This window comes from Arxiozyma heterogenica (genome assembly GCF_036370985.1).
Source record: "Arxiozyma heterogenica strain weizmannii chromosome Unknown scaffold_11, whole genome shotgun sequence".
Lineage (NCBI taxonomy): Eukaryota > Fungi > Ascomycota > Saccharomycetes > Saccharomycetales > Saccharomycetaceae > Arxiozyma > Arxiozyma heterogenica.
In genome coordinates this window covers 1-21,974 of record NW_027042664.1, presented here as the reverse complement: position 1 = coordinate 21,974, position 21,974 = coordinate 1, and the positions used below count along the sequence as shown (strand labels likewise).

Sequence of the window (21,974 nt, the reverse complement as noted above, 5' to 3'; positions counted from 1 at the left end):
GCTTGTCGTATTCCATGATAGAAAGGAGTGTGCCTAAGAAAACCAACAAAAAAAAAAAACAGGCGTGTGATGAAAAATAACAAACATCAGGGAAAATTGGATTTAGGGTTGAAAAGAAATAGAATGTAATTTATTCATTAGATAAACCATTTATCATTTAATAACAGTACTGAGCATCTTTGGGATTTTTATGGAGCTGTATTCTAATATTCTAAAATACTTAAGATAATACGTACACTATGTATGAAATAAGCCTCTCCTAAGAGTAAGACTGGAAATTGGGGGACTCCAATTTCAATAATATATCTTTGAAACATACACACACATATGCATACACAATTCATTCTAGTGCTCGTCTCATGAATTGAACAGTATCCTCCAGTTCAGTTTGAACTTGACGAGCCATCTGCCATGTAAGACTACCTGTACGGCTACTCATCATTCCATCACAGACGCTCTTTTGTAGTATCAATTGTAAATGATGCACACTTGCTGGTGTTGTACTCTTAATCTTTTCCAATTCCAACAAATTATACACTATCTTATTTGATAGTTGTGGATCTAAATTCTGGTACAATTTATCCAAAATCTTTGTTTTTGATTGTAATTTATTCAATACGGTGTCTCTATATAATTGTAACAGTTTTTCTCTCTTTGGATCCTTATTTGTTACCGTGCCATTCGTTGTGGTGGAGGCAGTAGTAGTAGTAGTAGCAGATGGTGGTGTAGGAGTTGTATTTCTTACGTTTATATTAGACTTAGTAGTGGATGATACCATTGGTGTTGGAGTGAGAAATGATGGTGTAGACTTTACTGGTGATTCATTAACCACTGTACTTGTAGACCCATTTGGTGCATTGATTCTATTAGATACAACAGATGTCATTTTTGATGATAATGGTGTTGCTGTTGTAGTTTTTGTGGTTTTTGTTGTTTGAGTACCTTGTAACATATTTTCACCTCCTGTTATAACTACATTACCATTATTGTCATCAATACCGTTACTATTTTGTGTATTAGAAGGAATCATACCTAATAGCTGATTCTCATATTCATTAATCAACCGTATTTGGTCCTCCTTAAACGTATTATATTTAACTATTATTAAATTCTTTAGTTCTTTAATCTTTAAATTATGAAAACTTAATTGGCCGTCGATCAAAATGGTTCTCTGTAATGGAAATAGATCTCTAATTATACTCAATATATCCTTAATTGTTAACTTTGCTTCATTGTTCATATCCATTAATTTATTAACTAGTAAACTATTTTGAATTTCATTAGTGATCTTTACTAAAGATAATTTAATGTTACTGCTGATAACCTTATTTTCAATCATACTATTATAAAAATATAAATTATCTGTCATATCAGGATTTGTAGGACTTCGTCTGGGATTATTGTCAGTACTATTATTACCGTTATTAATTTTACTATTATTACCGTTATTAATTTTACTATTATTACCGTTATTAATTTTACTATTATTTTGATTATTATTAATTATGGAATTATTATCATTATTACTATTATCATTGTTATAACCATTTATGGTATTATCCTTGGTAGTATGTGGTCCATCACCATTAGTACTAATACTGTTACTATCTTTTATATCTATATCTTGAATTTGTGGTATAATCAAAGCGTAAATTACTTGTAATACAATTAGTTCCTTCACTATCGGATTCATCATTTCATTGAACTATTTGTTATCATTTGTTCTATTATTGTAACCTTGCACACCACTAGATAATTCTTCACTCTATTTCATAAAACTCTGTCTCTTTATATATCTTTCTTTGTATCTCTATTTTCAACTTGACCAATGTAGATATTAATATTCAAAGATTCAAATATTTTTTTTTATTTTACTAAATACTAAAAGTTGAAATATATTAACCTTTCTGAGCTTCTATTCTTACAGTTAATAAGAATTCTTCCTCAAATTCATTCTTAACACTAAAAATATTAACACTACCTAATAACATTGACTAAGTTTTCTTTTTTTGATTATAACTGTGAAGATAAATTTTAAAGTTAACACTGTTTATTTCTCTCTTCTCCCAACCAATAAAAGATACAACAAAGGGATTTATAAAGCTTTACATACAAACATAAACATATAAATATTTATCCAGATTACTACTACTACATAAACATACAGATCTGCATTACAAAAGATACGTTATTCAATCTATAATGAGTCTAGATACATTACCTAAAAACTTACCTATTCATCCTAAAGCAGCAAGATATTTACATGATGTAACATTGAATGACTACAGTAAGTATCTTAAACAATGTCAAACAGAATTAAATTCGACTTTGAATCAGATTATCGACACAACTTTATTCCTTGATGATGATTTACCGAGTGCTTTATTACAAAGTTTAGAGGATGCAAACAACAATTTACAAGATCAATATTGTCAATGGAAAATTAGTCAAAACACGTTACAAGAAGCGAAAAACCAATATAGAAATGATTCAGATAAATACGAGAGAATAACAGAGTTAGCTGATTGGCAAAATTATGTTAATCCCAAAAACACATTAAAGGGTCCAAAAAGTTTACTGGATTATTATAAGGAAACTTTAGATAAGAATCAGTCATCCACAACACTATCAACAACAAAGTTGGATGAAAAGGATAAGACCGCAACTTTGCTTAAAATATTACCACAAGTATGGAAAGATCCAACTGCAGTGATCAGAGATGATAAATCAACTAATGAGGAAGAGGACGATATAAAAATCGAAGGTGGTTCTATTGAATTAATATGTCCAATCACTTGTAAACCCTTTGAGATACCGATGATATCTAAGAAATGTGGACATACTTTTGATAAACAGGGGATTATAACTTATCTTGGTGGTCCACATAGTAGAGCAAGTAAAGATTGTCCGCAAACTGGTTGTAGTAAATCTGTCTCAATTAGTGATTTTGAAATAGATGAAGTTATGAAATTAAGATGTCAAATTGCTATGTCATTAAAGAGAAAACAAAAGACTAATTCCGATTCTAATTCAATTGATATAATTTGATTTCATAAGATATATACATATATATATATCGATACAGACATATGTTCGGACACACACGCACGCACACACACATATATATACATATATACACAGGGACGACCATATATCTTTTAATGTAGAAGCATCTTTAGATACGTACAATCTCTTGTGAATATATATTAATTAAAAATTTAGGGAAAAAAAAAAAAAGAACAAGAAAAGAAATATAAAAAAGAGAAATTTGTATATAAGAATATACAGTTTTAACAAAAAATTGGGTTTTTCCTACTGAATGAAATATATTTTCCTCAGTGAAAACACTCATAGCAACCAAGTACTGCATATGATACAATTAATATCCAAACTTCAATAAAGGATTTTACTGCTACATTTTTGATTTTAAATTAACGTCCCGCCCCTCTGTGCCCCTTCCTCAATCTTATACTTATTTTTAAAAAAATGAATACACCAGTAGAAACCAATCAGATTGTGACTCAGTTTATTAATACATTAAAATACCTAGAAATTGATACTGTATTTGGGATTGTTGGGATCCCAATAGTAACGTTAGCCAATGATATGATAAAAAATGGTATCAAATTTGTATCCTTTAGAAACGAACAAGCTGCTTCATATGCAGCCTCTGCTTATGGATATTTGACTGGAAAACCAGGGATATTACTAACAGTGGGTGGACCAGGATTAATACATGCAATGTCTGGTATATATAATTCAATTAATAATAGGTGGCCCATGATCGTAATATCAGGGAGCAACGGTAATTCCAATGATCAGTACAAGGGTGCATTTCAAGAATTGGACCAAATCTCGTTATTAAATAAATATGTTAAATTCTGTGGAAGGTTAAATCCAGAGAATATCCAACAACTTCTATTCCAGTGTTATAATTTGTCTATCCAAGGTACTTTGGGTGTCACATACCTTGATTTTCCTGGTAACTTGATTGAAGATCTATCAATAGGATCCAATGATCTTAGAAGCAATCAACGGTTACAGACAAATTTACCACCTATTCCCAAGAGAATTAAATATTGTCCTGATCCGCATATTGTTAAGAATGTATGTAAATTATTATTAGAACATAGAGACAAAGAGATATTGGTGGTCGTAGGGAAAGGTAGTCAACCTGCGTTTAAGGAAATGAACCAATTCATTAATATATTCCAGTTACCCTTCTTACCTACACCGATGGGGAAAGGTGTGGTATCTGATCTGAACCCGTTAAATGTATCTAGTGCAAGGTCGTTAGTGATGAAAAGAGCAACATTAGTGCTTGTGTTTGGAGCAAGATTGAATTGGATATTACACTACGGAGAATCACCTAGATGGAATTCTGATGCAATTTTTGTCCAATGTGATCATACACCGGAGACTCTAGGCCATAACAATATAGCAGGATTGCAGTATTCATTGTGCGGTGATATTAATTTAACTTTGAAAGAATTGATCTTTGAACTTACAAGATTAAATTTCAAGTACCATGGGATAAAAAAAGAGATTAAAGACAAAATCAAGTCAAATGAACAAAGATTGACAGATTTGGAGGTCAGCGCGTGTAGAGCATTATATAATGCTGAGGGAAAAATGGAAATGAATTATCATTCAGTTTATAGGACAATTAGAGAGTTAATGGACTTGACCAACACTTTTTTGGTCACCGAGGGAGCTAATACAATGGATAAAGCTAGAATCTCATTCCCATGCCTAAAACCCAAATCGCGACTTGATGCAGGAACCAACGCCACAATGGGTGTGGGACTTGGATATTCGATTGCAGCCAAGCTGTATTCCAAAGAGAAGGATGTGGTATTAATACAAGGTGATTCAGCATTTGGGTTTTCCGGAATGGAATTAGAGACTATAACTAGATCAAAATTGGGTATTGTGATAGTGATAATGAATAATTCAGGGATATACCATGGTTGTGGTTCTGAAAGTGCTACCAAACTATCTGAACATTGTAGATATGATCTTGTAGCAAAGGGATTAGGTTCAAAGGGTTATTTGATAACCACCCTAGATGAATTGAAGGTTGGTTTTAGAAAAGCTTTGGTGGACTCACGAACCAAAAGGGTTACTACATTATTAAATGTGATAATTTCCCATGGTAATAATAAGACTGTTAGATTTGCATGGCAAAACAAACCTAATGCTAAATTGTGATGAAGAAGAAGTAACAAAAAATAAAAAAGTTAGGAAAGTCAAGAAAAAAAAAAAAAAGAAAGTAAGCGACATACTATATACTAATATTATGTAAATTCTATTTATACATCTTATATATATGAAATATACAGTAAACCAAAAAACAATTTTCTTCTCCCTTTCTATTCTATAAATTTAAGCAAAACAAACATCACCCCTGCGAGTATCTTTATAATGACGCACGGTGTTATTGGATGTCTGAGAGAACGCGTCAAGGGTTCGAACGGCAGGCGATGACAAGAAAGGAAAAACGTGCAGTCGTTGTTATTTCAGGAAACAATGGCAGCGTCTACGATTTAGAGACCTGTTTGCAGAATTAGAATCCTCGTTTTCCGCTTTCAGGTCTTGCTGAAGACCAGCAGCTTCCATGGGCCTGCGCATTGCTGTTCGTAGGGCTACGACTGCTTGTACATGTGCGTGTGTATGTGCTAGAGATGCAGACTGGTTTTTGGGAAACGGAATGTGATTCAACGAGATGAAAGGATGAAGTGGAACAGGGGGGCTGAAAAAACCCAGTCTCACGTGTCCCCTTCTCTTTCCTCGCAGCAGGTGGGAAATTCGGTGAAACGCAGAGGACCTGGAACCTGGGTGGGAGGAGGAAATAGGGTGTGAAATTTGTTCGCGAGTTTTGCTCCCTTCCGTTCTTCTCCCCCTGAGTTTCACGCAACACCCCGCCGTGACGATGTTTGCGTTTACGCCTGCGTCTACGGCAAGGTTACCCTGTGAGGGGGACTCGGGGAACCGAGTCTAGCGTTGTTATAAGAAATCAACCCTTTTGTTGGGCTCCAGGGTTTGGAATCGGGGGGGGGAGGGAAGGACAGGAAACCGCGCAGGTGTCCTTCTTTTCCTTCTCTCTACGTTCTGGATTCTGATGGGAATGACAACGGTCGGTCCATTTGACTTGCCATCTACGGTTGTTGCTATCCGTCAATGGTTGAAGGTCTGTTGAGTGCAATCGTAGAGCAAATGATTCAATTTGAACCCGATACCGATTACTGCCGTTGTTTCCTCTTCCTTTTTATGTGAGGTTCTCTTCTCTGTCCTTCACATACATGCCTTTTTTTCTCTTGCTCCTTTTCCTTCTTCTCTTTATATTAATACTATCCCTGGCCTTGTATATACATAACAATACACATATATACATATATACATCTGTACTTGGAAAGTTTCTATCATTGTTTTCTTTATCCAAAAAATTAGGAAGTTATTATTTACATGTATTATTGCTAACTATATATAGAGGTATACAGATCCATTCATTTTCTTACACGCACACTTATGTATATTTATAAATATATACATGTACATACATATACATACATATACATACATATATATATATATACGTATGCACATGTAGAATATGATGTCAAATGATATATATTTGTAACACACCCTCTCTCAACCTTAACGACCCAAACCTTGGCCTAATGCTGCATTCTGTTCTTGAAACCTTTGCCCCACACGTTCGCTATGCTTCAAAAACTTTTCAGAACATCTCATAATACAAGTTTGCTCTTTATTAGTCAACTTAGATGAAGTGAAGTCATTGACACAATCCATAAAACATCTTTCTACCAAATTAGAATAAAGACGCATGAAATCTTTCATTTGTTTTTGTTCTACTAATTTTTGGAATTCTTGTTGTTCTTTTGCATTTAAGGCATCCATGATAATAATAATATTTATATTTATATTTATACTTGTATTTATAATTGAGTCTTCTTTGTTTCTGTTTAATACAACAACAGTATCAACATGCAATTCCTTCCACCTTTAACTTGATGAAATTGGAATTTTATTAGTTGTAATCGATAATAATAACAACAGTGTACACACTACCCTTCTCTCCATTTCTCTTAACTTCTCTTTATTCTTTAAATTTCCCTCTTGGTCTTCTAAATATCGATCCTTCTTTTTTCTTTTCTTTTCTTTTCTAAGTAAAATAGAACACTAAAATATCACTTTCTACTAAATGTAAAAAACATTCTAAAATGATATTTATCCAATTCACACAAATTACCAATATCTATTACCTTTCATGTAAATTTGGTACGCAAGCCATCACTAAATATACCCTTTAACATCTCTTCAAAACACCTACAACTTATTACTATTCTACTCCCATTTCAATCCTCTCTATTATATACATCCTACACAAATCCACATATACAACGAGAAACAATTATAAAAAAAATAACTATGACTTTCCTTCTTATACCTTCAAAATAATCATTACTATATACTCATATTTTACTAATCTAATTCTTATCACATCTCTTCAAGTATGCTTTCCATCCTGCCTTTCTATAACGTTGGCTTTCAACTGTTGGATTTCTACCCTTACCAAATAAACCTCTACCGACAATAATAATATCCGAACCAGTGGACACAACATCGTCCACTGTTCTATACTGTTGTCCTAAAGCATCGCCAGTGTCATCCAAACCAACACCCGGTGTCATAATTAACCAATCAAAACCTTCCTCTCTACCACCCATATCTCTTTGTGCAATAAATCCAAAAACAAATTCTTTCTCACTCTTGGCAATCTCCACAGTGCCTTTTGTATATTCCCCATGTGCTAAAGATCCCTTCGAAGATAGTTCAGCAAGCATCAATAAACCACGAGGTTCATCTGTGTTTTCCTTTGCCGCCTCCTTCAAACCTTTAACAATACCTTCACCTGTGACACCGTGTGCATTGGTAATATCGGCCCATTGAACAATTTTGTAGACACCTGAAGAATATTGTAATTTCACTGTGTTACCAATATCAGCAAACTTTCTATCTTCAAAAATCAAGAAATTATACTTATCAGCTAATTGCTTCAATGGCTTAATTGTGCCTTCCATACTGAAATCATCTAAGATATCCACATGTGTCTTCAAAAGACAAATATCTGGACCAACTTGTTCTACAATAGATAATAGTTCTGAAGTGGTACGGACATCTAAGGATGCACACAGATTGGTCTTCTTTATAGCCATGATTTCTAACAACCTTTTGGCAACTGGACTTGGATGTTTGGCTGCTCTCTCTTCATATGTTAAACTAGACATCTTTTTTGTCTCCCTCTTTTTTTTATTTTATATTGTCTTATTTGATGTTATCGTAATATGATATTATTGCACGATAATTGGCGATATGTACTATCTCAATAGGTAAACGAACAAGCAAAAGAAAACAAACTAGAACAAGTTTGATTTTTTTTATCGAGTGCCTTCTTTAATAGTAATAATTCGTTTCAAGAGATTATGAATAAAACAAATAGTACACAGATTTCAAGGATTCCCCCTTTTTGGTTGGCTCCCTTCTAATTTCATCTACTCTTATATTTTCGATTTTTTCGTCCTCTTTTGTCCCTCTTTGCTCGAATGATCTTCTCTTTCTTCCTAGAAAATATTTCAAAGTTTCAATTTTTTTTTTTTCCAATTCTTCGATTTATATTGTCTCTCTCATTGTTTTCATAAACACAAAAATAATTATTAGAAAAAAAAATTCGGAACTCTCCGAAAGTTTTATTTTATTCAATACAACTATATTAATTGTAAATATAAAAGGTTTCAATGTTCAGAAAAAAATTAAAAAAAAGGAATACTCCAAGGGACAGCTCCATCTTCTTCTCCTAACCCTACTCTTTACGCTATAGCATACTTATTAGTTATTACTTAATATTTTAATTGATGATTATCTATGAAGACTTGATTATATATATATATACATATATATAGATAAATATAATTGGTTAACAAAATTAAAAAGAAAAAAAAAAGCTTTATTCTTGGTTCATATTTCTAGCCTCATCTGCTTGTTCCTTTGCCTTTTCGTTTTCATCATCCTCTTCTTTCAACATCGAGATCGAATTTAATTGTTTCATAGTTGTAGCACCATTCTTTTCTATTCTTTTCTTTTTTAGGATTAATTCTTGTAGTTGAGTTTCAATCTTTGGATTGTCCACATATCCGTTAAATACATTTAATATGTATACAAATGTTTCGTTCGTAACTGTACCCTTTTCCAAATGATATAAGTATGCCTTACTAATTACAGATAATAGAGTAGTAATTGGCACTTCAAGGGCTCCATCATCACCAATATTATTAATTACATCAGTTTCCTTTTTTTGATCATTTGTTTTCATATTAATAATACTTACAATACCAATGTTAATGATGTCTTCAAATTTAATCAATTCCCCGCCTATATTTGAATCAGAATTTAATTTTGGCTTACTCAATTGAATTCTTTCCGTTAATGAACTCTCCAAACTAGATACTGCATACGATCTAATTTGTTCGCAGGGATTCATACACTGATGTACTAATGCTTGAATAATTGCCACCATCTCATTTTTAGATAAATTCCTATTCTCGATTAATGTGGCAGTCATATTAATAGATTTTAAAGATATTTCAACTATGTTCTGATATGGATTATTGCTACTCACTTTATGTCCACTCTCCACTGATTTATTATATTCTAATTCCCATCTACTTCCAACTGCTCCTATCGAGGATATTTCGTCAAGTAAACCTAAAACAAACATAAATACATCATTTTGAGAGATAATAGAATTCTTGTTAGCTTCAAAAAGATCCTTGACATAATTATAAGTTGTTTTAGTATGTATTGGCATCGAAGCTAACCATCTTAAAAATCTCCAAAAATATTCATCTTTAAGAATATGTTGCCTGTAATTTGCAATATCAGTCAAAGATAACACTCTTCTTATTAATTCTTCACCTTGTTTTGTGCTAAAATATTTTTCATTAAATATCTCAGGCATACCTAACAACTGATCTTTAATTAATGTTGAAATCCTATTTTCTTGACCATTAATAACTGAAATCAATAAAATTTCATACATGAGTAAACGACGAATAGTTCGCTTTGTTACACCACTCATCTTAATCATTATCCTTAGCTTATCTAATATTATATTACTTAATTCCTTTTCATCCTTACAGAATAATGTTAGAGCCACTATTAATTCAGTTATGAATAATAACTCCGCTTCAAAATATTTCAAATTATTCTCATCCTTCTTTTCATTTAAGGATTCCAATAAAGATTTTATAAACCCAGGCGTAATAATATTTTCATTTCCAACGATTGATGCAGCCACATTACTTTTATTTATATATTCTAAGGCCCTCTTTGAATAATCGACTTCTTCTTCAGTAGGTTCCTCATCACCTTTCAAATACGATGCAAAGGTAGATAACAAACCTCTATTCTCTATACTTTTATTAATAGATATATCTGGTTGTGGTTTTGGTAAATGGCCTAACTTTAATTTTTCTTGTAAATCTGTAAAAATGTCTGGGCTTAATAGTAAATTCTCAAATAATTGTTTCAAGATGCTAATGATATTATCCCATAATTCAGAGCTTATTATACTGCCATTACGTGTTCTCTGCAAAATTCTAAAGAACATCAAACAACATAATCGACTTTTTAAAGATTTACCTAACCTTACAGATAAATTACTAACTGGAATCTTTGTTTTTTCATCTACAGTTATTTCAACTAATGGGATATTATCTTCATAATTAAAGTAGGAATTATCATGTGCTTCTTTAATGTATGAATTTGGTCCAAGAACTGTAGTGAATTTGGCAATTGTATCTAAAATATTATTATACAATTTTTTGTTTTTGAAAAATTCTGCAACAAATGCACATTTGTCTAAACAAGTTAACACCCTACCAGCAACATGATCATCTGATGCTACAACAAAAATCTTAAGGAGTGTATTAACGATAGATGGTCCCACATGTTTAAATATTGTTCTATCAAATCCTAGTAAATCAATTGGTGAAAATTTATCAATGACATCGACATTATCCTTCTGAATTTTTGTCATAACAGTTGTAGATGCAATCAAATTGTTCCAAGCATCTTCAAACCATTTATCATTGCCATGATGTTCTTCTGGCATCACTATTTCTTTATCTCTAATGGAGCAATATATCTTATCTAAATACCAATGAGGGAAATCTTTGGAATTATAGCAACCCCTTAAATTACTTGAATATTCATCAAAAGACATATGCTCTTTAACTTGTGGATTATGAAGGTCAGTGTTTAACATAATAATGGAGTAGCTTAATACAAATACAGAATCTGAGTCAGGTATAACAGGATCATATTCTTCGTTATTTTCTTCTTTAATGTTTGCTTCGGTATTAGTAGTATCTAAGTTGGTTTCCTCTGCTCTGTTATCTATAATCTCATTTCCTCCTTTATTATCTTGGCTTTTTGCGTATGCAATAGAAAAAGCTTCAATAATTCTCTCAATTTGTTGTGATTCACCAGGAAGCCTAAACTTTGTTAGTAAAACCCTTATCGCTTCATCTACTCTTAACCCTCTAAAATTAAACAAATTAATAAATTCTTTTAACAATAAAGTCTTCTTTGGATCACATAATAATAACCCAATTGTTTTTTTATTCAAACGACCATTATTCTCAAATAAAAACTTGGCTATAGCATTATCTGTGTTGTTTTCAATAAATTTTTTTTCAATCAAAAGTGGAATACCTTTTTTTGGCTTTATATTAAATTCGTTTGCACAATTAATAAATTCATTTTTTCTTTCTCTCTGTCTCAAAACTTCATTTTGCTTAAGATCATTGGTAGATACTGATTCGGGAACCGATCGAATTCTAGCAAACATATCATCAATCAGTGACATCACACCTTCAAGACATATAGGTGGTACAATTTCAGTGGAAGTTATTGCAGCTTCTGGCAAAGATAATTTAGTCAACATTTTCAAGAATCCGAGAGCAAGGTCTGCCCTGTTCAGATCACAATCAAAACTGACAAACATTGAAATGAAAAATGATGATGATCTAAGCCAAAGAATAGAGATTTGTTCAATTAATAATTCCTTCTTGGCTGCCTCACTTGAATCTGGTATTTGATTAGTAAAGATACTCATACTCTTAGTAGTCTTGATATTACTATTACTATTACCGCTACCATTATTATTATTTTTGTTGCTGCTGCTACTTCCACTGGTGTTATCTTCTGTAATATCATGATTTCCCCCCAACATAATTGCAAAAATGCGAGATAAGGTCAATTCGATTTGCATTGGCAAATAATTCCCTAAAACAGCCACCAATGTAGTGAATAGTTGTAAAGTCGCCTGTAATAAGGATAGTTTCGAGTTCGTTTGAATAATGAATAAAATACTCTTAAATATTGGATCTGCTACTAATGAAAATAAACGGGGATACAAAGGAAGTTTATCACCTGCAAATTCAATTATAGTTGTTAAAAGTTGCAAGCTAAATATTTTTGTCGAATTGGTATGTTTTGTCTGGTTTTCTGGTAAAATAAGTGACAACAATAAAGTCAAGTATTGTCTTGCCACTGTTACACCATAATTTGATTCAAAAGTATGATTTCCCTCTATATTTGTATTGTCCTGTTTTGTACTCCTATCTAAGACAACCTGATCACTTTCAGTATTAGATAAATTTTCTATGTTAACTACATGAGATTCAGAATCTGAAAACTGGTTATTATTTTCTTTAATATCTGACATAGGGTCCTCTGCATCGCCCACGGAATTATTAATACTTTCCTGTTGTTGAAGAGTAAGTGACTCTATTGACTGCAATTCATTGGCTATACCTGTACCAATGACATCATCCTTCAAATTATCCTTTGAATAGCTTTCATCATTAATATATTGTTGCAATAAGTTAGCCGGTTCAGCTGTCCTTAATTTTCCAAATACTTTTAAAGTAATTGATATCATTGTAGATTCTGCAGCCTTTTTCAAAACATCAGCCCTTCTCTTATTACATGCTAAGGAAAGAGTAGTCTGAATAACATCATACATTATGGAATCAGAAAGACAATCACATATTTGAGAAGGTAAGTTTATTATTGAATTTAGTAACATTACAACTTTTAATAAGACTGAATCATCAGAAATTTGATCTGATGATTGAAATCTACAATGAGTCAATGCATTAATAAGGCCCCTGTAAGCATTAACATAATTTTTAGAATGTTGGTCTATAATGTTTAAATTTATAAATTTTTGTAAAGAATCCAAAGCCAATGATGTAATATAACCAGATATGGTGTTTGTACTAACCACTAAGAGGAAAGGTTGCAGTACTGTCAAAGAATCAACATCGTTTAAAGTGTCTAATTTATTTAACATTAACCTTAATTGGATAAAACCTAAGAGAAATGGATCATTATTTTTATGAGTAGAGAGAGAATTAAATTTATTCGTTGATAATTCGTCCTGATTATGAATGATATCTCCACCTCCAGCTAATAATGCAGTTATTCCAGTTTGAGAAGATAATTTACTATATTTTCTCATAGCAGATGACATGTTGATACATTCTCTAATAATAATAGTTACCGGATCAACCGAACTACTTTCCACTTGTCGCCCTATCATTTTTCCAAAAAAAAAGGTAAAAACTTACAAAAAATTTATCTGAATTCGACAATTATATTAAATTTTATTCTTACTGTATCTGTTTTGGTAAATAATTGACTCTTAATTTCTATCTTAAATGTAAATATATTATTTTATTGTTCTTTATTGTAAAAAAGAGATCTTTTAGTTTATGACGTGCTGTATGAATATAGCACTTATTTATGAGATATTTTCAAGATTTTTGCTCCGAAAACAGAATCCAATAACAAGAACAATGCTTGCAACCTTACTTTACTCCAACCGTTATCCCACCTAACCACCACCTATTATGGTTTATTTCTACCTTCAATACTTACTGTATTTATTTTTCTCACACATAATTTTTTTCGTATTTTTTATTTTTCAAATTTGCATCAAGATTTTTTGTATCGAGACATTAGGGTTAACTTTAAGGTCAAAACTAGGGTTGTAACTGAGATTTTATCACAAACATTTATGGTTTTATACCTAATTAACACCTGACAGTCAAAGATATTATAAAGGAACTTATTCTTTAATGTCAAAACCCATTATTTTATATTTCAATAATTTTTTCAGGAAAATTTATTCACAAAGGAGTCTATACATTAGATTAAATATAACGTCTTTTAAATTGTTAAACAAAACAACTATAAAACAATGTACTCCTTTTTATCATAAATAAATAACGTTAAACATAAAAAAATTCAACTAAACTATACAATTGAAACCCCTCAACCCAAAATACTATTTACAAAATTTAATAGTATGAAAAGATGAATCGCTTATGTATTTTTAAATACGTTTAAATGAGTGAACTTAATACCAGGGGTCCCTTCAATTAACAATAAGATAACTACTGGTTTGCCCATTTCAATAAATTAGTTTATTTCCACGATATTTATCATGGTAGAACTATCCTTTGGTAGTAAATTTATCTCTTGCCAGTAACAGTATTTTACACTAAAAACAAAAAAGCATAAATAAAAAAATAAATAAATAAGATACAGAAAAGCATTCCTTTAAATATTATTAGATCATATATATAAAATATAAAAAGAAACTATAAAATTTATATTTATTTCAATTTAACAAATTATTATTGATGGAATTTGGAGCCCTTAGCGTTCATGATAATGGTTGACATCATTAAGTTATAGATGCTTGTTGTATTTTATACTAAATTGTTGGAAAATGAGAGTTTATTACTGTGATTTCCATAAGAATTATTTTTAATTAGTTTTTCTGTATGTTATGTGGTGTACGGATGTACCATAATATCAGGAAGACATTTTATTTTTCATCAACAGTATTTTTCAGAGATTTGAAAAGGAATGAAAAACTTAAAAGAAAACTTGAAGAAAATAAAAGAATGTATAATGTATACGCTATATAATAAGTATATACATGTATTTAATACAAAACTAAACAAGCATCTATAACTTAATGATGTCTACCATTACTATGGATGCTAAGGGCTCCAAATTCCAACATATATAATTACTGCTGGAATGATATATTACCAGTTTGGGTAACATGTAAATATATCAAAGAGGAAAAATGTTTGTTTTACACATTCAATATTACGGAGATAAGATCAAACAGAATCAAAATAAATTAATATATTATGAAAAATTGCCAAAAGGTAAACATATATAAGTAGACGACTTTACTTATTAATTTTCCAATCTGGATGAATAATATATATACATTTTATCATATGTTTCTTTTATATTTATATAATTATTAATTCCCGATTAAGAGATCGAGGGAAAATTACTCTACATATTAACATAATAATAATACATAATAATAACATATAATATGATCACTGACGCTAAAGACATGTACTAATATTATTCATCTAAAGGAATTACAATATATGCTTATAAATAGGAATAATTAGATCTTTCTTAATTCTACTCTCTTAAAATATAATCCATCTTAAAAGCGTTCTTTTTTCAACTGTACCATAATACTAACATTCAGAAATAACTCTGTAGTAAGACTTTTTAACAAAATACCAATAACATGCTCATATTTTAACAATGTTGTGGAATAGAATAGTTATAACCATCAAGATTACATAAGATCCTGAATGAATCTAGAACTATTTATTGTCTTAATAAGTCATACACGTGCTACAACATTAGATGCTGCATAATAAAGAGATTAGATTACATAAGATTTTGGCAAATCTAGAATTTACCTATTGTTTTAATAAGTCCCACGTGTATTACTAATCACCATGATTAGAGAATTGGAGTGCAGTTCTAATCCAGTAGTGCACCTAAATTAATGTAATAAATTTTAGGGTGAATCAGTCAAGTCATTAATGTACTAATCTGAATAATCGATCGAGCTCCAGAAAACATATAAAAGGACAACGTTTTCAGGAGATAAAAGAACATCTTCCATAACCGTTTCTTGTAAATAATATATATATTATATATGAACAAAAAGAGAATAACAAGTTAAGTAACTTTGAATAAATATATTAGCTCGATATAAGCCGCTCAATATATAAGACCGTTTTAGTAATTATATTATCGCCTATAATTGATTACTGTCTCGATTACTTGAATGACTATTAATATTATTTGCGCTTCCCTGGAATACATAAAGAATTTCACCATACCATACTACAACAGGCAATGTTGTGGAATAGAATAGTTATAACCATCAAGATTACATAAGATCCTGAATGAATCTAGAACCAATTAGTGTATTAATAAGCCATACATGTGCTACAACATTAGATGCTGCATAATAAAAAGATTGGATTACATAAGATCTTGGCAAATCTAGAATTTACCTATTGTTTTATTAAGTCCCACGTGTATTACTAATCACCATGATTAGAGAATTGGGATGCAGTTCTAATCCAGTAGTGCACCTAAATTAATATAATAAATTTTAGGGTTTGAATCAGTCAAGTCATTAATGTAGTAATCTGAATAATCGATCGAGCTCCAGAAAACATATAAAAGGACAACGTTTTCAGGAGATAAAAGATCATCTTCCATAATCGTTTCTTGTAAATAATTTATATATTATGTATAAACAAAATAGAACAAGCAAGTAACAAGTCAAGTAACTTCGAATAAGTACATTAGCTCGATATAAGCCGCTTAATATATAAGACCGTTTTAGTAATTATACTATCGACTATAGTTGATTACTGTCTCGATTATTTGAATTACTATTAATATTATTTGCGCTTCCCTGGAATACACAAAGAACTTCACCACACCATACTACAACAACTGGTAGCGTTTATTTCATCATGTCCTCGAATAATTTAAATATGAACGAATTTTTAGACGCTATTGATGCATCTACGGCTACAGAACATCATACCGCCGCACCAACCACTACTCCTGCTCCAACTACTAACCTAACCGCTGACCCTACTTCTGCTCCTGCTCCAGTCCCATCCGATTCCAAATACTACAGTACTGCTCCAATGCGCTTCTCTGGTCGCTATGATTTATTTAAACTACCAGATTTCCTTGTTACTGTCGAAGCACAACTTTATGCTCGAAACCTCCAAACAGATGTGGATCGTATAGCTTTTTTGGCCGAAACTTAACTGGACCCGCTGCTCAATGGTATGTCCAATGGATCCGTAATCATGACCAACATTCCTATGAACAATTCCTTGTGGATTTTAAAAATAAGTTTATTGGTATGATCGACCCTCATGCCATCCTCAATGCGTTCCAACGCTTGAAGGAAGCTACCGTTGGCATTGACGCTTATAATCAAAAGTTTTCACAACTATTAGCTTTGATGCCTCCAAACATTTGGACTCCCAAGGGAGAATTACTTTTTTATTATCGCGGTCTTACTCCTGATACTGCCCGTATGGTAGCTCTAGCTCGCCCTACCACTGTTGATGCTGCTATGGAAGCTGCCAGTGAAACAGTTTCCATCACCAACCGTTCATTTCCTACCTTCACCACCTATGATATGGATGGAGACATCCATATGACCGCTGCTCTTAACCCAGTCCCTATGGACTCTACTACTGATCATCATCCTCAAGTTGCTGCTGTTTATCGTTCACACGGAAGAGGGGGCAGAAAGGGAAATCACAAATCTTCCCAAGCAAACAAACAACCAATTAAGCGTCCCTCTCGTCAATATTGTATTGATCATGGTTTATGTTTCTATTGTTACAAGCCATTACACCGCTACAGTGACTGCCCTAACCGTAAGGCGAGCAGTCCCAAATGAAAAACAATTCCACAACAACACCGTCACACTAGCTCCCATCGTGTCCGCTCCCCATCCACTCGTAGGCAACAGTTGCCAAATTAAAATGTTTATTAAAGAAAAACCTGTCAATGTTTTAGTGGATACTGGTTCCCCCACATCATTTATTAGAGCCGATATTGCTGACAACCTCAAGTTAACACGTTCTACCGCTCCGCCATTCCGTTTTAGAGGTGTTGTATCATCCGAATCGTCATACACTAACGAATCCACCGAAATTTTACTTGAACTCGATGACATAAAAATTAAAACACCCGTATACATAACTGATGCTATTACTTTTGAAATCATAATAGGACACCCGATTATATCATCTCACCCGCTGCTCCACAAGATATTAAATAACAAGAAACCGGTCCCTGAATACATTGTATCCGTACTTACCGAGAATGATACCGAAGAATTAGATGTTGAAAATGCTGCTGCTGTGTTTGCTATAAAGATTTCTGAAACAGATACAGATGATCGATTTGATAAACTACCTCGCTGGTTAAAAGAGAAATATTCTGCTACGGTCCGCGATGATTTACCACCTAAGAAATTCGCTGAACCTCCAAAGGTTGAACACGAGATCGAAATTAAGCCGGGTGCACGCCTGCCTAGAAGACAGCCATATCAGACGACACCAAAAATAGAACAAGAGATAAACCTGATCGTTGCCGACCTTCTCGAAAAGAAATTCATTGTACCCTCCAAGTCACCCTGTAGTTCACCAGTGGTTCTAGTTAAAAAGAAAGATGGTACATATCGTTTATGTGTGGACTACAGAGCTCTAAATACTGTGACAATCAAAGACCCGTTTCCATTACCTAGAATCGACAACCTATTGGCCAAGATTGGCTCTTCAACCATTTTTTCAACTTTGGACCTCCACTCAGGGTATCACCAAATACCTATGAAAATGGACGATCGTTTCAAAACCGCTTTTGTTACTCCTAATGGAAAGTATGAATATACCGTCATGCCGTTTGGTCTCGTTAATGCTCCAAGCACGTTTGCTCGTTATATGGCTGATTTATTTAGGGACTTACCATATGTCTGTGTTTACCTCGACGATATTTTAATTCACTCCCGTTCCGTTGATGAACATTGGAAACATATAGACATCGTATTGCAAAGGTTAACTCAAGAAGGATTAATTGTAAAAAAGAAAAAATGTAACTTTGCCGCTAAATCTGTTGAATTTTTGGGATACACTATCTCTGCTAATAAAATCCAACCGTTGATCTCGAAATGTGCAGCTATAGAACAATTTCCCACTCCCAGAACAATTAAAGAAGCTCAAAGATTTTTGGGTATGATAAACTATTATAGACGCTTTATACCCCGCTGCTCTCACATCCAACAACCGATTCAGGATTACATACATGGTAAAAGTAAGTGGTCGACGGATCAAGATGAGAGCTTTAACACATTAAAGTCACACCTAATCTCAAACCCAATATTAGTCTCCTTTAAACACGATGGTCATTACAGATTAACAACCGACGCTTCAAAGAATGGATTAGGTGCTGTACTCGAAGAAGTGAATGAGCAAGGAAAAATTCTCGGGGTCGTGGGTTATTTTTCAAAAACTTTACAAGGCGCTCAAAAAAATTACTCTGCTGGAGATCTTGAACTCCTAGCCATTGTCGAAGCCTTATCACATTTTAAATATATGCTTCATGGCATGCATTTTATATTGAGAACAGACCATATTAGTTTACTAACGGCACAAAAGAACAAAGAACCCTCTCGTAGAGTAATTAAATGGTTAAATGAATTAGCCGAATATGATTTTAAACTAGAATACTTAGCAGGTCCAAAGAATGTAGTAGCTGATGCTATTTCCAGAGCAGATTACAATATTGCTGCTATTGAAGATGCTGCCGTCACATTAGATCCGAAAAATTGGTACGAAGAATACCTAGCTGACCCATTATGTGCTGCCTGTTTTGTTTATATTACCAAACTTGATACAAAAGACTTACCCATTTGCAACTCATCATTGTTCAAGAAATATATGAAGAAATTGAACTTATCAAGAACCTTTCGCCATTGTTTTACAATTAATGACAATATTATTTACTTTAAAGAACGCTATGTTGTTCCCGACGCTAAACGAAATGAAGTCCTTCGAATATATCACGACCATGGCCTTTATGGTGGTCATTTCGGTTCAACCGTTACATACAATAAAATTGCAAGTCGTTATTATTGGCCAAAATTACACCACTCTGTTAATGAATATGTCTCTTCCTGTATACAATGCCAGTTGATTAAATCTCATCGCCCTAATAGACAGGGCTTATTGATGCCTTCTGAAGTTCCCGAAGGTCGATGGTTAAATATTAGCATAGATTTTGTATCTGGTTTACCTAAATCAGAACAAGGTAACGACATGATTATGGTTGTAGTCGACATGTTTTCAAAAAGAACTCACTTAATTGCTGGTAGTTACCCATTTGATACTACTTCCGTTATTAATGCTTTATTCCGTTATATTTTCGCTTACCATGGATTTCCATATTCCATTACTTCAGATAGAGACCCTCGTTTTACCTCTACAGAATACCAAGAAATGGCAAAAAGGTTGAATATAAAATTGAAAATGTCCACAGCAAATCACCCACAAACAGATGGTCAAACTGAACGTACAATACAGATCCTTAATAGGTTATTAAAGACTTATACTGGTAACAATCATAGACAATGGGATCGTTTACTTCCTCACATCGAATTCGTCTATAACTCTACTCCCAATCGCGTAACCAAGACAGCTCCTTTTGAAGTAGATATTGGATACATCCCTAATGAACCAATCATAGTTACAGGAGATGCTGTTTCTTCCCGTCATGATTCAACACAAGAACTAGCCACAAAGTTGAAAGCACTTACTTTACGCACAAAAGATTTCTTAACTGAGAATCAGATCAACATGGAAGTTACACATAACAAAGGGAGGAAGGAAGTTACCTTTGAAATTGGTGATTTTGTACTGCTACATCGTGATGCTTATTTTAAGAGAGGTCAATATCTAAAGCTACAACCCATATACGTTGGCCCATTTAAGGTAGTTAAGAAAATAAATGACAATGCTTACGAATTAGATTTACCTTCGACGAAAAAGACTCACAGAGTTATTAATGTTGAGAAATTAAAACCGTTAAAACGTAGAAAAGACCGCTATCCAAAAGATCCGCCTAATACTGCTGCCGAAAGGAAATTAAGAGTACATGAAATTATTAATGTAGTCGGTTACGATAAAGATAACAAAGTGTTTTATTGTCATATGGAAGATGTTGATCCGACTATTACAGTAGAATATCCAGTAGAAGAATTTAACTTACTCCCAACAAATATTGGTCAATCTTTAATTGACAATTTCGTACAATTATGGAAACAAGGTTCCCAAGAGAGAGAGGAAGATGTTGTGGAATAGAATAGTTATAACCATCAAGATTACATAAGATCCTGAATGAATCTAGAACCAATTAGTGTATTAATAAGCCATACATGTGCTACAACATTAGATGCTGCATAATAAAAAGATTGGATTACATAAGATCTTGGCAAATCTAGAATTTACCTATTGTTTTATTAAGTCCCACGTGTATTACTAATCACCATGATTAGAGAATTGGGATGCAGTTCTAATCCAGTAGTGCACCTAAATTAATATAATAAATTTTAGGGTTTGAATCAGTCAAGTCATTAATGTAGTAATCTGAATAATCGATCGAGCTCCAGAAAACATATAAAAGGACAACGTTTTCAGGAGATAAAAGATCATCTTCCATAATCGTTTCTTGTAAATAATTTATATATTATGTATAAACAAAATAGAACAAGCAAGTAACAAGTCAAGTAACTTCGAATAAGTACATTAGCTCGATATAAGCCGCTTAATATATAAGACCGTTTTAGTAATTATACTATCGACTATAGTTGATTACTGTCTCGATTATTTGAATTACTATTAATATTATTTGCGCTTCCCTGGAATACACAAAGAACTTCACCACAC

The 21,974-nt window shown here is 32.5% G+C and overlaps 7 protein-coding genes across 7 annotated transcripts; 3 read left to right on the top strand and 4 right to left on the bottom strand.

Annotated features, from left to right (window-relative positions):
• Positions 1-340: 340 nt before the first annotated feature.
• Positions 341-1,696, bottom strand: EAF5 (Eaf5p; the record flags this gene model as incomplete). Its single annotated transcript, XM_064856702.1, has 1 exon — positions 341-1,696. The coding sequence occupies one exon, from the start codon at positions 1,694-1,696 to the stop codon at positions 341-343; it is 1,356 nt and encodes a 451-aa protein (XP_064715835.1).
• Positions 1,697-2,202: 506 nt separating this feature from the next.
• On the top strand, positions 2,203-3,048 carry MMS21 (SUMO ligase MMS21; the record flags this gene model as incomplete). The annotated part of the gene is made up of 1 exon (XM_064856701.1): positions 2,203-3,048. One exon carries the CDS (start codon positions 2,203-2,205, stop codon positions 3,046-3,048), a length of 846 nt encoding a protein of 281 aa, XP_064715834.1.
• Positions 3,049-3,486: 438 nt separating this feature from the next.
• On the top strand, positions 3,487-5,211 carry PXP1 (putative indolepyruvate decarboxylase family protein; the record flags this gene model as incomplete). The annotated part of the gene is made up of 1 exon (XM_064856700.1): positions 3,487-5,211. One exon carries the CDS (start codon positions 3,487-3,489, stop codon positions 5,209-5,211), a length of 1,725 nt encoding a protein of 574 aa, XP_064715833.1.
• Positions 5,212-6,657: 1,446 nt separating this feature from the next.
• Positions 6,658-6,921, bottom strand: TIM9 (protein transporter TIM9; the record flags this gene model as incomplete). Its single annotated transcript, XM_064856699.1, has 1 exon — positions 6,658-6,921. The coding sequence occupies one exon, from the start codon at positions 6,919-6,921 to the stop codon at positions 6,658-6,660; it is 264 nt and encodes an 87-aa protein (XP_064715832.1).
• Positions 6,922-7,511: 590 nt separating this feature from the next.
• Positions 7,512-8,312, bottom strand: URA3 (orotidine-5'-phosphate decarboxylase; the record flags this gene model as incomplete). The annotated part of the gene is made up of 1 exon (XM_064856698.1): positions 7,512-8,312. One exon carries the CDS (start codon positions 8,310-8,312, stop codon positions 7,512-7,514), a length of 801 nt encoding a protein of 266 aa, XP_064715831.1.
• Positions 8,313-9,028: 716 nt separating this feature from the next.
• GEA2 (Arf family guanine nucleotide exchange factor GEA2) lies at positions 9,029-13,690 on the bottom strand (the record flags this gene model as incomplete). The annotated part of the gene is made up of 1 exon (XM_064856697.1): positions 9,029-13,690. The coding sequence occupies one exon, from the start codon at positions 13,688-13,690 to the stop codon at positions 9,029-9,031; it is 4,662 nt and encodes a 1,553-aa protein (XP_064715830.1).
• A 4,159-nt stretch (positions 13,691-17,849) lies between these two features.
• PWA37_000003 (uncharacterized protein) lies at positions 17,850-21,389 on the top strand (the record flags this gene model as incomplete). The annotated part of the gene is made up of 1 exon (XM_064856696.1): positions 17,850-21,389. The coding sequence occupies one exon, from the start codon at positions 17,850-17,852 to the stop codon at positions 21,387-21,389; it is 3,540 nt and encodes a 1,179-aa protein (XP_064715829.1).
• Between the last annotated feature and the right edge of the window lie 585 nt (positions 21,390-21,974).